The sequence below is a fragment of the Lonchura striata genome, chromosome 16 (assembly GCF_046129695.1).
Source record: "Lonchura striata isolate bLonStr1 chromosome 16, bLonStr1.mat, whole genome shotgun sequence".
NCBI lineage: Eukaryota > Metazoa > Chordata > Aves > Passeriformes > Estrildidae > Lonchura > Lonchura striata.
The window spans coordinates 7,435,308-7,452,964 of NC_134618.1; the positions used below are offsets into that span (position 1 = coordinate 7,435,308).

The window sequence follows — 17,657 nt, forward strand, 5'->3', positions numbered from 1 at the left end:
CTCCGGTCTTTTGCTTTTATTTTTATTTTTCTATATGCCTTAATAAAACTAGCAATTTCATTAAGCCAGCAAAGAGATCTTCCAGAAACATTACATTGTGACTTAAAGATTTACATGCTTGCCTGAAAAGGCTGGTGCTGAGAGCAGCTGTTTGTTATTGTTCTGGAGCTTTTTAAGAAACTGTGGGAAACACTACTAAAATACTAGAAAACAGTAAATAATATCCTGCTGAGAGCAGGAATCACAACTCTTTTGGAGTGACAGAGGAATGCCCATACTTGAACCCTTCCTTTCCTCTCCTCTTTTACCAGATGGGAACCTGGCATTCTGACTTGTGATCCTACAAAGATGCAGCTATCAGTCCCTCCAAAACTGTCCTTGTGATCCTCAGCTGCCGCAGGGCAGGGCCAGCTGTGCCTGCCCAGCCTCAGGAGGCACAGGAAGGCTTTGAGGCTCTCCCTCCCTGCCCATCCTGGCTCTCTGCTGTCACACGGGCACATCTCAGTGGCTGCACAGCCTGTGCCATCCTGGGGCACAGGAGAAGAAAGCCAAGGCAACAAGAACACTGTGAGTCTTGCAAAAATAAGGAGCCTGTCAGTGGCATCATTAAGGTTTCCTGTTGAAGTTGAAGAGAAGCTCCTGGAGCATGTGTACATGAGGCAATTCCCATCTGTGACAGAAGCCCAGCAGACCAACACTGTGTGAGACAGTTCTGTGCACCGCTACCTACCCTCCTTCAGCAATTTTTTTCCTCTTTCATTGCATGAAATATGCATAAAAGGTCTCAAAAGTACAAAAGCCACGAATTTCAGTCTTTGCTGGATACTTTGGACTCATTTTCTGTACAAAGACAAAACTTTTGATCATCTATTACATACACAAGAATGTCAAAATATAATTTTCCTCTCATTTGCTGAATCATTTGAGTTTATGAACACCCACCCCTCCTAACTCCAGAACATGCTGTGCCATGTATCTCTGGGTGACACTCTGATGATGTGGCATTCACAAATTCATTAGCAACATCTCAAGGGATGAGGAAACTATAAGGAGGTCTTAGAGCACCGAGGGATAAATAACATTTTATCATGTCAGCAAACCTGGTTAACCAGCTGATAGAGTGCAACAGAGTTCCTGAATGGGACAATTGAGTGCTGAGGGTCAGGGATGGCTGCTCAGAGAGAGGGGGGCATTTCCTGATGTTTCCAAAACATGGGGACACCCCAGCATCTCCAGCTGGAAACATTTTATTGCACTGGCAGTACAGCATTGACAGAAGAGCTTGACTTGTCAGGTATGGCAGTAGGAAAAGTGGGAGGGAAGAATAACAAACTGATTTACCAGCCCAGAAGTGGGGTTTGGGTTTTTTAATTTTTGTACAAAATTTAGTGAACTTTTAGGTATTAATTATTCAAAATTGATTATATCTACATTTCTGGCCCTTGCCTATGATTGCTTTGCTTCCTGCAAGGGTCAGAGTTCTGTACTGAATTGCATAAAGATGGCAAAGAGGGGAGAAAAATAATTTAACAACAATCAGATTACATTCCTATAAATTATCCCAAATTATTTCATGTTTAAAATCCAAGAAACCTCAGGATTGTGGAGGAGGCAAAACCTATGTATGACAAGAAGAATGTTCTGAATTAGTTCATTACTCTTCTGGAGTTCTAACTTCTTTAATTTAATCAGAAAAGGCATGGCTTCCCTGACTTATATCTATGTGCTTCAGGCAAAGTTTGAAGAACCAAAAAATAGAAACAAAGGTGGCAGATCAAATAAATGATCAGCAGACCACACAAGAACAGATGGTATTTTCTGATTCAAGTATTTTTCTATTTTTATTTTGCTTTTTGTGGAAACGAAATCCTACTTAGCAGTCAGAATAGGAAAAATTATGAAAACTAAGGAAGTTATTAGCCAAAAGCTAGAGAACAAGAGTTGACATTTCCAGCTCCATGGCAAAGAGCCAGCAAGGAGGGGAAGGTGAGGGTGCAGCCAGACCTGAGCCCCACTGCTGTGCCAGGTGCAAGGCAGAGCCTGCCAAAACCCAGGGAAATGCTCTGTTCTCTCTCACCAACAGGAGAAAGACATTTCTCAAATCTTCTTTTTTTTAATCCCCAAGAGAGAATGCCATTTATCTGTCTCTTCTAAGAATATTCTCTTAAAATAGAGGGATATTTAACAATCTTCATGCTCTTTCAAATGTTGTGTGACAACTCAATTAAACGAAAACAAAACTATTATCATTTTTTGTTTATTTTTATCTTTCCTCTAGCCATGCTTGCTTTGATATACCAGGCAATCAATCAAAGGCCAATCATAAAAAGCAGTTAAAACAAAAAAAATAGACAAGGCTGAGATGTTGCCTTTTTAGTTTGTTTTTAGTAACACTTTCCTTTATTTTCTGTCCTTTGAGAAAAAAAACCTTTTGTGAAGTTGTCCCCTGGCTATACTGCATTTAAATATTTCTTCTTAATATTAATATTTAGTTTCATTTTCAAACAACTGGGCACAGATTTAACAAAAGCATGCCCTTCAGGTATTTTGTGCATATTCATCACAATAATTTTGCAAATGGACTTTTTTCTATTAATATACTACTAATATCCCACAAATTTTTCAAGCTTTTAATTTTAGTGAGGCCATTTAACCAAACATTAACTGATTTCTATCGCAAAATAAAGGTAATTTTCACTTCATGCAGCTACTTTTGAATAGGCAATGGAGAGATTTTGAAAACAGACTGCTATTTTCATGCTTTGGGTCTTAGGTTTGTTAGTAAGTTTGCACTTGCACTCAGAAGGAAGTCATCCAGTTTTAGTTTATTATCTTACTCAGAGTTTTTATCACAAAGTACAAATTTGTAGAAGGATTATGGAGAATGGACACTGACATCTTTTGAGCTGAATACCTACCTTTTTATCACTCAGCCCAGTCACTTGGTCAACAAATTCCTCTTGAATCATAAAGGCAGCTAAGTTGGCAGTGTAACTGGCCAGGAAAATGACAGCAAAGAAAGCCCAGACCGACACCATGATCTTACTCGTTGTCCCCTTGGGGTTTTGCACAGGCACAGAGTTGTTGAAGACCAAGCCCCACAGTAACCACACTGCCTTTCCAATGGTGAAGGATGGTCCATGGGGATCTGCAAGTGCAAAGAGCAGTTAGTTCAGCTACAGTTAAATTAAACCTTGCCAATATACCATGCAGGGACAAGCCATTAGTCCCAGAGATATGCTTAGAAAATATTTCAGTATATATATGCACTGTACTCACAATATAATCATAGGATTTACCATAGGTACCCCTCCATTGCAATGACAATGAGTTCCACTTTTTTAAAACACATTTCAACATTTTTCTATATGGCATATGGCTCAAAAATTTTAAGATGAAAATGGAAAGCATAGGTTTGGAGGAGAAGCAGGCTGGTATGTCTCCTGCAGGAAGAAATGTGCCACAGTGTTGCCCTGTCAGTTTTCTGTGCCAGAAAACATGTGAAGTGGAAAACTGAAGGTTTAAGTCTTAATGATGCAATTCTAGTACTTTTCTTACCCAAATTATTTTTATCATCTCCAGTCATCCAACATTATGCTTTTTGAACATTATGTAAGCATTTTTAAGATCAAAGTCTGTGAATGTGTCACCTACTTTTAAGCACCTTTGTACTCAGAGCATGAATCAGAAAGACAGAACAAAGGAGCTACCTCTATAGACAGGGAATTTAGTGCAAGCCAGGTTCTGGCTGCCTCACATGTTCAGAGTCAGTTGTGTGGCTCCAAATGTGTTGACATTACAGGTAAAATTCTGTCCCACCTAAGCCATCCTGTAAATTTTGTTATTTCTATTTAATTCACCCCAAAGCTGGAAGTGGCCAGCGTGCTGCCCCAGGCTCACACAGGGGCAGAAGTGAATTAACAATGTCATTATCCACTCCAAAGGCCTCACCCTGTGGGAGCCAAGGGCAGTGTTCTCACCCAGCTTTAGGTAAGTACAGTGCAATCACACATTGCTCATCATCCAGACTCCCTGTACCCTCAGTGCAGAGAAACCAGCCTCCCCTGACTGTGACTCATTTGGCCTACTTATAATTATCCTTTTTGCAGTTCAATTGTAATTTAGTCAATAAGCTCTGATGCAGAAATCTGTAACTTTATCTCCTTCCCTGTTCTGTCCCTTTATCCAAGGGGATGCACATTACAAATATAGATTTAGCTATTCTTTAAGCTATAATTTATTTTAATAATAAATCAATTATTCTTAAAATAATAAAACCCTAAGTGGGTATACTCAGTGCATGTTCTCATTTCAGTAGAAATACTCTCTAGTGCACTGCAAATATTTCAAAATGCTGTCAAGATCTACATCTTAGATTATGCTCCTATTCTGAAGCAGCACTAGGAAAATAGAGTGCAGTAAAATAAACACAATGGAGCTGACTTTAGGTTTATGAAACTACCTTCTAGACATATTAAGGACTGAACTGATGCAGGGATAATGTGCATTTTTCTGACCAACTGTGTTACATAAATTATATGCCAAGGGAGCAATTTAAAGTTCTGTTTATGCCACTGGAGATTGTGCTACCACTGAGATTCATCCTGCAAAAAATGCCTACGGAAATGAAAGAAGATAAATACTTTTTTTTTTTTTTTAATATTCCAGGTTTGAAATTAATGGTAGCTGGATTTGTGGAAGTCTTTAGAGCTAAGTTGGGATGGTGTAGTGCCATAATATGTCTTTGTAGTAGGTACACTAAATAATCAATTCAGGCACAGAATAGAACAGCCAAGTCCCTGGACCCCCAGTGTCTATATTCACCTTTGATTTCCCCACTTTTGATACAGTGTTTATTTCAGACAGAGGTGACACATTTACCATCTTATTAAAATGTTAACATCATCTGAACATTACAATAATACACTTTTTCAGGAAACAACCCAGCCATTGTCTAGAAGAAATCATTTGCTTTTAATAGTGCCCAGAACTGTGTTCACCAAGCTGGAAGATCTCTTGTTACAAAACAAGGCAGGAATGATAAAAGGCCGCACTCTCAAATGTCTCTTAAAAATGGGAGAATGAGGGCATTGTGAGATATGGAATCCTCACTTTTGAGTCACAGTGCAGCTTTCACTGAGAAAGAGTTAATACAAAGCTTGTCTGTTTTGAAAATGAAGTTTCTGTAACCGAGGGTGCTACACAGGAAGGAGAGATGCCCTTCTGCCATGGGCCTCATTTCAAGGCTAAGAGTTCTTCTGACTTTTTACAGGGGCTACACAAAACTATGGACAATGTAACTGCTATTTTTCAAACTGCCCAGCAGACCACAGGATTTTAAGTAACTTTCTCTGAATTGGTCATGAATTTCTAATAGCCAGGAGTAGAACATATTTCACTGCTGACATTTTACAACTGATGCCATGTGCTAACCAAACACTGCCTGAATAAAACTCTGATACCACTAACCCTTCTCTCTGTCTTTATTCCATTGAATTGGAATTATAAATGTGAGCATATAAGCCTTCAAGAAATCATATTTTAAACTAAGAACATCAACAGTTTAATAGCTAATTTCATTGTTTTATTCCTATGTTATGTTTATTTGAAAAGATGGAGACGCAGGGATGGGAAATACATTATTTTTTAATAGACATGGAGTTGAGTAAAATGCAAATCTTACCTCTCCCTTGTGCTAAGTTCCTGTTGTATCCTACAGGACTAAAGTACTCAAATATAAAGACAGCCATGGCAGACACGATGAGAAGCATCACAAACATCATCACCCAGACAGAAGCACTAAAAGGCTCTGCAGCAAAACAGGAGAAACAGAAACACAGTTCATTAAACCAGTCACAGCACAAGAATTTTAATGTCCTCGCCTAGGCAAACCCAGCAGTTTCCTCTACATTAGGTTTTTCCAACAAAAATGCTAGCAAATAACTAAGCAATATATAATGAACTGCTGTTAGTATATATAGACAAAATCCATAAAGTCAAAAGCTTAAATGTAAGTTGTAATTAAAAACAAAAGGCTGAACACTTTTCTCTGGCACTGAGTGCCACATAATTGGTTTGACTCGCTGCTTACTCCACAATCAGGTTGCTGTGTCTATTCATCCTGTATTATAGAAATTTATCAACAGAATGGTCCAACTTCTATGACTGTGTTTCTGCAAAGCAAAAGCACTTAAGCATATGTTTAATACATTTGCTAATTCAGGGAAGTAGAGTTCTCTCTCATTTTCTATCCAACAAAAAGTGTTAGAGGAGGAAAGATAAATACTTGCATTCAAGCTAAATGTTTTTGTTTAAGGATTCTTTTCTCTGTGTGTTTACTTTCATCTACCCGCAATGAAGACGATATTTTTATCAATTGCAACCACATCCTTTTGAATGTCTCATTCTCATCTGGGAGCAAATTACTGAAATCAAAAGGTTTTATGGAAAATTGGATGTCAATTTGAAAGACAGAAGAACCATAATTAGGTAAAAGAAATATGTTTGAGCATAGATCTAAAAGCAGTTTCAAATACCAGACTAAGCACCAACTTTTTGAAAGGACTCAATATGAATATGAAATATCATCTTTCCCAACCACAGATTCTGGTCCGTTCAGGAGTCTCTGTGGTAGCTGCTTTGGTACAAGGATATCTCTGAGAAAGATTACCATGGCAAACTAATATCTCTTTATCAGACCAACTTATTTGGGGCACTTCACATCATAACTTGTGCAAATAAAGCAAGTGTGAGCATGCTCTGAAGTGTGAGAAAACAAATCTTAGTATACTATTTATAATTAGGACAGAATCAAGAAACAATTGAAGTTACAGAAAATCAGTGTGTTTGAATGTTTTGCCTGTTTTTGAAAGCCCAAGAAGCTCCTCTCTTGTAGCTTTTTCATTCTTTGAATTTAAGATTAGAATCACTGAAACTTCTTCCCTCACTGCAGGAAAGGACAGTGACTGATAGCTGTGGTGTTCTAAGCCCAATAGGCCAATCTGAGCTTTTTCCAAACTCAGATGATTCACACAGAATAGAAAGAAATGTAATAATTTGTGCCCAAGCAAAGAAAACTCATGAGATCTTTTGTGTTTGCTATGATTTCTTCAGAAATCTGTGACTTAGAGAAGTCCAAATAACAAATATCCCCATTGGTGCTTTTAGATGGGAACTAAGGCAAAGCAGGGACATTTTAAACCAAACTGGTTTCCTCTTGCAAAGGAGCAATATTTTTTCAATTAATTATTTTATTTTTAAGACAAGGTATGAAGTTAATTCAAGTACTGTGATTATTTGTTTGGGAGAGAATGGTAATTTAGGAAAATAATATAATTTGTAGAAGGCAGAGAAAGATCTATGTAGATACAGCCAGGGAAGGGATATTATGTAGCCAAATAGTGTCTAAAAAATATTTTCTGAATTCAGTTAGTAACTGGATTAAATTGGAATTCATGTAGAACTACTATAAAATTTTGACAGCATTCTCACAGAAGAAAGCAAGGCTGATAAAACCCTTATCAAAAGAAAGAGTGTAGAAATAGCAATGGTAATTTGTCAAAATCTAAAGAAGGCAAAGGGCAAAACAAGCCAATGTACAAAAGTGAGCTATAAACAAGAGTTTAAGCAGAATTCTCTTTAATAATTTAAGGAGTCTGGTAATGAGGTGGTGAATTAATAGAAGCAATAGGAAAACAAAAAGCTATTTGGGACTGCAAGCAGTAAGATTGAGCAAGTACAAAATCAACTGAATAACAAAGTCAATATTCCTGTCATATCAGAGATCCAATTACACATTCAGCACAGTGCTTTGATTCTCAAAGGACAGGAAGGGAACTTCCCTCAGGCAAGCAGCAGGTTTTAAAGGAATTTTCAGTAAAGCTATAATATGGCAGAAAAAAACTAATATATGACTTGTTAGTGTATATTTCAAATGACTGACAACGGAGACTATCAAGCAGGGAAAAGATGTTTTTGAGTCCTACCTCTCACCACTAAAATCAATACTTGAGAAATACATTAAATAAAGAGGGGCATAGATTTTCTATTCTATCAATGCCTCCAGAAAAGAAAACTGACCTCACCTGTGAACTCTCCCTCTGAAAGATATAGAAATGGAGATTTAAGGTTTTCCTTTATTTCTTTGGTTGTTTAAATGAAGTGGAACCAAAATGCCATAGAATCATTAAACAAGTATTTGTAGATCTAATATATATTGTTTCTAGTACAATGTGAAAATATTTATCAGGGATACAATTCTCTTTTGAAGGAGACACATCAGAATCAGAACACAGCAGATAACAAGGACAAGGCTGTCACAGTCCATCAGTTACTCAGATCTACTGGACACAACAACTGACTGGAAAAATCTAGTCACACAAAATCCTGTACTTGTCCACATTCATTGAAACAATTCACAAACCCAGATATTTCAGGAACTGTAATCAAATGCTATTCTTTAAAAATAGTATTATACTTGAGAGATTTTTAAAAAATCTTTTAAAATACTTACATAAGGTGGCTTTATTCTCAGACATTCACTTAATTGAAACAAAATCAGTCTGTGAATAAATTCAGTTATCTGCCTGATAGTATTTTGCAAGGCAAAACATTTTACTACTACGCACACCTCATCAAAATACACAGTCAATTCCAGCAAAGTGGCAGCTTCATCTACGCCTGAAAAAGCAGAGCACACTTCTGAGAGCATAGACTTGATTTATTGGTGCAGTAAAATCAGATTTCTTCAAAAGTAGAGCTATTTTATAGAGCTTTATGAGAAGGGGTTCTTCTTTGTTTCTTTTGAATTATATACACATCCAACTAAACCAATAACATTAAATGCATTTTAGAAATCTAATAACTCTATTGCTTGTGAAAAATGCAAAAGCAGCTTCTCTTTTGATGGCAGCTGTAAACAGGTTTTTAAGAGAGAAGTAAAAAAATCAACTGCACTTGCACTTCAGAAAACACCCCAATTCTTATTTCCAATGGTCATTTCAACATACTGCAACTGCAACTTAAAAAATGAACTTTACAATGCAATGATTCAAAGAAATTAAAAGATACTCTCTGAGTATTTTCATTACAAGTACAGTTTCTTGCAATTTCACTTTAAAGTCTTTCATTCATATCAAATATCAACAAAATCTACTTGGGTATCACCACATTTAGGAAATTATTTGATTACTCACTGTGTCATATTTACTTGCATCATGTCTGTAATGTGCTTTTATGGAACAGATATAAGAAATAAGCTGTGTGGTTAAATGATGATTCTTGTGTAAGAAAATTCAATTATTTGCCTGCTTGTATCTGATACTACACCATTAATCTGCTCTTCAATGTCTGTGAGCAACTTCAGGGGGACTGAAGAACTTCCACTTAGCAATGTAGGACTGGCCTAACTACTGACCCAATGGACTTGAACATTCTAAACTGTGCCCTAAGATATCTGGAATATACAGATTTTTTATTTTTCCACTTAATGATTTTAGTGTCACTATTCCAGTACAAGACAGCTTTAAAAATAGTAGGCCCAAATACATTATGAAGAACACAACAGCATTCTGGGCATTTTTGAACCACCTCATGGCTCATTCTCTTTTCAGCTTAAGGCAAATTCAGGCCGAACACTAAAAGAAACTATAACTACTAAAAGAGGAGAGGGAAATAATGAAAGGAAAAATGTACAACTGAAAGAAGAAGCGTGCCAGAAAAGAAGCCCAGAGTCTTTGTTTCATTATGTCCCACCTCCTGTCTGCCCACTCTTTCATTTCCTTGCTGTATCTCGACTGTTCAGATGCATCAATGGGGAAAACTCTCAGCTTGCCAGGGCAGTAGTGTGGTGTTCAGAAGCCAGAGGTACCTGTTACCCAACTAGCTTTAAATGATATCTAAAGACAAGGAAGTTGCTCTCCAACTCTATAATGGGTTTTTCAATTATTTTGTGAATATTAAAAAGGTATTAAACAAATTTTAATGGGCTGAACAAGCATAAGTTAGTTTGCAAGGAAGCAGGGTTGTGGGTGCAATTTTCCTAACTGAAGATTTTAGGGGATTCTTTTTCATGTTGAAATCACTGTCTTTGATTTTCACTTTCAGCATGTAAAAGCAGAAGCACTGTGTCCATGTGTTAATGATTATGTTCATCAGCACATCAACACAGCACAAATTTCTTAATGTAAAATTCAAAGCTCAACAGAACTGTGTTAATATACTACATATCTTAACACACAATTAAATCTACCAAACTCTACAGAAATGCAATTAGGTTATCTGGACAGGCTGGAGATCATACCTAGAAAAGCAGATGGTGAAACTGTGCCGTTGCTCCGTGACACCATGACACTGATCCCAGTCTCCACGAACGGCACCGAAAAGTCGACGACTTCCGAGCGCTCCTCGTTGATGGTGAGAGAGCCCACGGCCATCACTGCCCGGTGGTACACCACCTGGTCACAGGGACAACACACCACCAGACTCAGCACCTCCTTCCTCAGGAAGAACTCAACTCACAAGGATGCTGAGTTCTTACTGAGGAACTCTTTTACCTAAAAGAGAACTTACTTCACCAATCATTCCATTCCACACATTATTGACTTTTTTGCCATGCTTCCCATTCGTCACCAAGTACAGGTCATATGTGAACTTGACAGTTTTAGACAACTTCTTCAAGATATCGATGCAGAATCCTTTGCAGCACTTCTTTACGTTAGTTCCCTCATTAGTTTTGTTGCTGTCAACAGAGAAGACACACATAAATATTCCTGCTGGGAAAAACAGAGGCAGCACAACAGCAAGATACAGCACACTGTGAAACAACATTTTGCCACTCTTGTGAATGACCATGTTTTTCTGAATCAAGGCAAAAATAACCCACAGGATGCTTTTAGAGCTATATGGAGTTTGCAGCTCCCGCTAATCATGACAGAGTTGCTTGGTGAGACACAGAAACAACATTACCTCACATGACATCCTTCCACTCCAGGACCCAGCCTCACGCATTGCACTGCTCCATCAAGACATTCAGCCTGCTTTTACTAATCTCTCTCTTAGGATTAGATTAAATTTTTATTACTTTTACTCTCAAGACATCAGACTACATGTCATTTAGTAATTAAAGAACATGTAAGCTATAAAAAGGCACAGCAGTTCACCGTGCTGGAAATGGATGCATCTTCTCAAAGTGCACCTTTCCCTGCACTTGGAGAAGGTGAACTTCAGGCCACCTTTAAGTGTGAGGATGCAAGTTTTCTCTTCATCGTTTTTTTCTGAAATGTTCACTTTGGGATCTCTAGAACCTTTTAGTATATACATCTTCAGAAGGCAAGGCACTATCTTACAGCCTTTGAAAAAATTCAAAATTAAAATAAAACTAGTCTAGAACTTAACTAAAAATAATTAATTTCTCTGGACTTCAGGATGAATATGCACAATCATTTAGCAGCCTCTGGAAATCTTCAGAAACATGCATCATATTCCCTCACACCTGCTCAGTAAAAATCCTGTTATATTCAGTTCATAAATACACAGATCAAGGCATAGTGGGTGAAACACGACTGACAAAGGTACAGTGGAAACTTTTCCCCTGATTTCTAATGACTGCTCCAATGTTATTATGGAGTACTGAAAGAAGGGGTCTTTGCTCTTGATGGTAAATCACAGTGGTATTTTATGCTGGAGTAGTTTATTCTATACCAAATTTCAGCATAAACTTACATTTTCATTAGGAGACATTTTCAAATTGTTACAGACTAATGAAAGCAGGCATATCTCAACATAACTGGAAACAATTCAAAAAGGACTCATTAAAACAGTCCCATTTTGGAACACAATCTTCTTCCATGTGACTGAAAAGGGCTGATTCTCATTGACTTTGAATTTACTATAAACTTACTGCCTTGTTAAGAACTCAATGTGACTTACACGTGTATAACCAGAAACTCTCAACTTTTTAAAAAGGAGGATGTGCAAAGAGCATACCATGTGGGAAAGGGAAAAAGAAAGAGGGAGGGAAGGAAGAATGAATGAATGAACAAACGAAATAATCAGTGAGAAAATAAAGGACTATATTTTGCAGTCAGAAAAGAAAAGGGAACACTGTGTATTTACTCACTTAAGTCTGACAAATTTCCGGCATGGCACGGTGTTTTTTTGGCAGCTTTCCATGAGAGGGTCCACATCCTCCACGATGACAAAGGGAGCCTCCTCCAGGGTGACAATGCTCAGGTGGTTGTCGTCGGGGTCGCTGTCTGCAAAGGAGCTGTACCTCGGCCACACTGAGTACTTGAGGCTCAGGGAGTTGTTCTCCCACTTCCCCACCTGAAAGGCCAAGACCACAGACTGCTGAGAGCTGCTTGGTGGTGGACAAAGGGGAGCCAATATCAAATGGGCTGGGACACAGGCACACGGAATTACATGGCCAGGACAGTTGGTTTGGGGCTTTGTTGTTAAAATTACTTTAAAATTTATTAGAAATTGCATGAAATGAGAAAATGCACAGTGGTAAAGACAAATAAGGTAACATTATTTTAATAAGTAACTGTTTATCATTTTAATAGGTAACTGTTTTATACAGACTGGATGTCATCAGATAACACCATCTATCAGTGCTATATGCACTGAAATTTGACATTTAGCATTTCTCTTTTAGCCAGAAGAGCAATCAGATAATCTATTTGTCATCAGGACCAATTTTAAGTAATAAAAAAATATTTTAAAAAAAGTCAACCAACCAAACAAACCTCAAACAACCCCCAAACAAAAACTCTAATACACACTCACATCTGTCCGATAACCAAAATATCACAATGTCATTTCTGTATCTTCCCAAAGAGAAGACTCTTCTATTCTTATACATTGAAAAGCCATTGTAACTCCTTTACCCAGGCTTCCACTGGAGCCAGAGCAAACCATATTTTTAGTAAGAATTTCCATTAGAAAAATTTCTCAGAACTATTTTATTCCGCCAACTGTTGGGTACTTTTAAGAAAGCAAACCCCACTACACATAAAAATTTCCAGCTTATTTACTATTATAAAATATCCCTTCTAAATTGATCCACATATCTTTCCATTTCCAGATCACCAGGAGGAGTTTTATGATTTCAATATATTTGAGTCTAGTGTTTTTCTCCTCAGATTGTTTAAATACTTTCTATCCAGAAATCTAATTACATGTTTTATCTGATGACAGATAATACAAATGAGCTAGGAATCCACATAATTTATAACCTAATGCATTTTAATAATTATTGAGTTGCTTAAGCTAAACAAATTACAACATAACCATAGTACTGTTAAAATATTTCTTTCACAAGGAAAATGGTGAGAATGAACAGTACAATAAGAGACTCAGGCCCTTAAATTTTTTTTTTTAATTGTTACCTACGTTCTGTCTTCTAAAAACTTGAAAGTTAATAACAAAAATTCCCAAAGAGCATGATTTACATCCATTCCTATTTAGGGAAGCCTATCAACACATGAGCTTTCCAGATTTCTTTCCATCCTGTTTATAAGTCAAGATGTTTTACTGAACTTTAATGTAGGAGGCAGAAATGTCAAATCTCTACTCACTTAAATTAGGAAATTCAAAGTATCTCAAGGAATTCTCACTTAAATCAATGGGAATTTTATCTATTATTACTGTGTAAATATATTTCTAGTATGAAATTTAACCAAAACACAGTGGACAAAGCCTTTAGGAGAAAAGCTAGCTCAGCCACAGGGGACCAATCTATTGCTTCTATAAATAAAGCAGTTGAATTGCCGAGGTGTGGTGCGTAGTGGCAGTGACAGCAGCGTGTGCTGGCTTGTGTGAGCTTACAGGGTGTCGTCACAGCCCCGAGTACAACATGGAAGAGGCCATCTGGAATGGGGAGGATTCCAGCCAGCCCAGGACCTCAGACAAACAGCAAACGTGCCAAGGAATACGAGGGATTTCAGAAGTGGAAAATGTGCCCGACCGTCTGCCTGTTGCGATCATCAGGAAGGAAATGTGATGGCATTTGTGTGGTCAGGAGTGCAGCAGATCCCAAACCACTTGGGCGGGATGCTGGGAGGAGGCAGATCCTGACCCCGAGGCACATCCCTCTGCCAGCCACCCCTGGCATCTGCACCCCTGTCACAGGGAGCACCTGGAACCACCCCAGCGAGGTCACCTGGTCCTATCAAGAACACAAGATTGCTTTGGTGCTATTAACAGAAGAACAACACCAAAGTTGATGATATTCTGATATCATCATTTCTGATATTCTTTCTACTTCAGTGGGAGCAGCTCCATTTTACTGTTCTGAGGAGGATATAACCAGACACATTTAAATAACTGGATCTGGGGAAATGATAATTTCTTTTGAGTTGCATCTATGAAACTGCTGTGTTGAGGTAATAAACACAGTAGTATGTATTTTTAAATCAAATATTTTTTGAAAAGAAAATTCAAGCTGTGGGTAAGACACTAAAAATGAAGACATGTTTCATTACAGAACTGTCAAAAAGTGCATGCATATACATTTACTGTACTATATACAAATGACATAAAATATCCAGAGACTTCAGAAAAATTTCTTTCATTCCTAGTTATATTGATAATAAATATGGGTTTGATCCCAGAGAAATACAGAAGTTGGCCTTCACTTGAAAAAGGGGGCAATAGAAACATTTCTAGGACAGATTGTGTCCCAAACCATAGAAATCTTAATTTAAAGCCAAAATAATTGAAATTACGTAAAAAATGTTATTTCAACAGCATATCAAACTGTTGATTCACTATGATTGGTGCAAAACACATCTTCCAGTAAAGATATGCAATGGTACACATAACCATTGTATTTCTTTTGAACTTGCACATTCTTTCCTATTTTCTCCCACTTCACATGCAGTCTGGAATATTCCCTTTGATTCAATCTCTACAGGATGCAGGAAGGGAAGGGGAAAATAGCTGAGAGCAGGGAAGAGCTTTTTTGAAGTCAGGCTGAGTTAGCAGTCACAGGGTGCTCATCTCATCCCAAGCACTGTTGCCTAAAGCTCCCCACATCTGACTCTGCACATGTGCTTTGACCACTTCATCCAAGCCTCACTATCTTTGCAGCCAAGGAGAGTGATAATGAAGGATTTGGTGTGATAATGAAGGATTTGGTGAGTTCCTGTGTGGCAGCCAAAGGCAGACAGAGCCCTGCACACATTGCTGTACCTCAGAGTCCCCGTCCCGCTGCATCCCAAAGTCTCTGAACAATGTAAGGATGATTGGCCCAGTCCTGCTCACACCCTCTCAGAGGCCATTGAACCAGAGAAAAAGAGCAAGGCCAGATCCTGAGCAGAACTTCCCTGTGTGACAGTGTTGGCACAAAAAGAGTCTGTCACGCTGGCACATCTCACCAAAAACAAACCAATACCTCAGTCCTGTCACCCTTGTCCCAGCAGATGGGAACTGTACACAGCACACACCCATCATCCTCCTATAAGAAAAAATGTTACATGACAACAACGATACTAAATGCACTCCTAGGACCAGCCAGCCAAATCTTTCAAAAGAGAAAGATTTTCAGGGATGTTCCTTTTACATTTAACACACATACATTGCAAAACATACTTTTTGAGCTGTCCCAGTTAAAAAAATAGTGCTGAGCAAATACAAAATCTAGCCCATCTTGCTTTATTGAAAAACTATTTACTACTATTTTTTCATTACACTTTCCCACTTAAAAGGAAGAGCTACTATGGCAAGTTTTAAATCAATAACTAAAATCTATAATAGAGTTTTTCAGGTTAGCAATAACAGCTGCAGAGCAAAGCACAAGAGCAAAACCCTTCCTCCAGACACAGCACCTGCTCTACACCTGCTCCTGCAAGCCTTCGTGTTTTGAAGGCCCATATTTCACTATGGCACTCTAAATTTAAATGACAAAATATGATGTGAGCATTTTCATGTCTTAATAATAAATTAATAATAAATTAATAATAAAAAGTCTTTTACAGTTCTGAATACATCCATTTAAAGACTTTGAAGTTTCCAAAATTTGCTGCAAAATCTCATATGGGGAATGCAAATGTCCTGGTCTTCCCTCATGGCTGCTGCTGACACCACCAGGAAGGCACCAGTCCTGTGACCAGCAGGGCTCCAAGGAAAACACAGCACCCAGAGAGATTTCAAACAAACAGGAGGAGAAAGAAAAGTCACCACCTCCTGCAGCTTCGTTTTTCAATACAGAATTATTAATTGGCACTCACCAAATCCTCAGTGAGCTGGTACAGTTTTGGTTCTGGGCAATGTCTCAGGTAACTCTGTGCAGTGCCAGAGTTCAGACTCATACCAGAAAAGCCATTTTAAGAGTTGATTACATCGCTAAACAAATTGATGGCTCCTTCTTCCACCTCCCAGTGGGTGAAGATTTTTTTGTCACCTCTGTGCTCAGTGAAGACCTTACAGCTCTCCAGAAATGCCCAGACAGACATACCTTTATCTTCAGAGATCATCTGCCCTGAAAGCCTTCCTGTTCCCTAATGTATAGGTGTAAAGAACAGGGGCAAAACACACCACCTTTGCTTTCCATGGGAGTTAAAATTCCTTTACAGCAGCAAAGAGGTGGGATCCTCCTTGGGAATACATGATTTAAGAAATGCTGCATAACGGTGCAATTCAAACAATTCAGCAGAGTAAGGTCAAAGGAAAGGCCTTTAGGCTAGGCAAAAGCTCACTGATACAGAAACAATATGCAATTTTCAGCTGACAGTAAGTGTCAGGATGGGCATATTTACAGGAAGACTAAATACACAAAACAACAAGGATGGAATACAGGGAATGACAACCCAGCAGATGTTAAAGAGCACGCTGCTGCTTCTGCTATAGGCAAAAAGAATATATCACATTACAGCACAGTGCTACTGACAAAAGATACCCCAGCAAACAGATTATTAGCTCAGGCAATTTCATCTGTTCTAGTTAAAATATCTGCATTTCCCCACAAGTGTAGGGAATGCCTATCATTGAGACACAAGGATCCCTCTGCTGCCATGACCCTTGCTGAAATCAATCGAGATTTCACAAGAAATTACCATGGAGCACCTCTCATTCCCGCAGAACTCTGATAAAAAGCTCTGTCAGAAATCTGCCTGAGCGTTGGGTTTCTCAGCTCCTGCCCAGTGAAGTCAGCTCCACAGTCAGCTACAGGAGCTGCCTGTTCTGGGCTACGTGACGGAGGATGTTGGTAGCCAGATGGAGCTCTCCGTGAGACCTTGGTTCATTTATTCCAGGCAGGAACCCCGCACCCTCTGCCCACTCCTTCCTACTTAGATACAAATGTGTACAACCCCACTCAGAGCTTGTAAACCTGGCACATGCTACTTAATCAGAGAAAAATCAAGTTCTGCATTAAATCCTGCATTACTAGAAAGTTAAAGATGACAGGCTCTATTTAGAATAAACCTGGATGTAAAGTAACACTTCTTGCAGTGGTATTTCATTAGCAATTGTGCCATATAGTACACAAATTCACCCAGAATGCAGACCACCATTATAATTTTATAAATTCACCCAGAATGCAGACCACCATTATAATTTTATCTGTATCTACCTGGAGCATCAGTAAAAATTGGTTTTACCCTGGTACACATCTTTACACATGGAACACACTCAACTATAAATACATTCTTCCCCAC

General features: G+C 38.3%; 1 protein-coding gene across 2 annotated transcripts in view; it reads right to left on the bottom strand.

Annotated features, from left to right (window-relative positions):
- GRIN2A (glutamate ionotropic receptor NMDA type subunit 2A) overlaps nt 1–17,657 on the bottom strand; it is a 164,246-nt gene that overhangs the window by 41,303 nt on the left and 105,286 nt on the right. For both annotated transcript variants that reach the window (XM_021538020.3, XM_077786839.1), the window contains 5 exons: nt 12,119–12,324; nt 10,570–10,738; nt 10,301–10,454; nt 5,684–5,809; nt 2,919–3,148 (listed from right to left, as the gene is read on the bottom strand). In XM_021538020.3, coding sequence (XP_021393695.1) covers nt 2,919–3,148; nt 5,684–5,809; nt 10,301–10,454; nt 10,570–10,738; nt 12,119–12,324 — 885 coding nt within the window. The remainder of the gene's footprint in view (nt 1–2,918; nt 3,149–5,683; nt 5,810–10,300; nt 10,455–10,569; nt 10,739–12,118; nt 12,325–17,657) is intronic.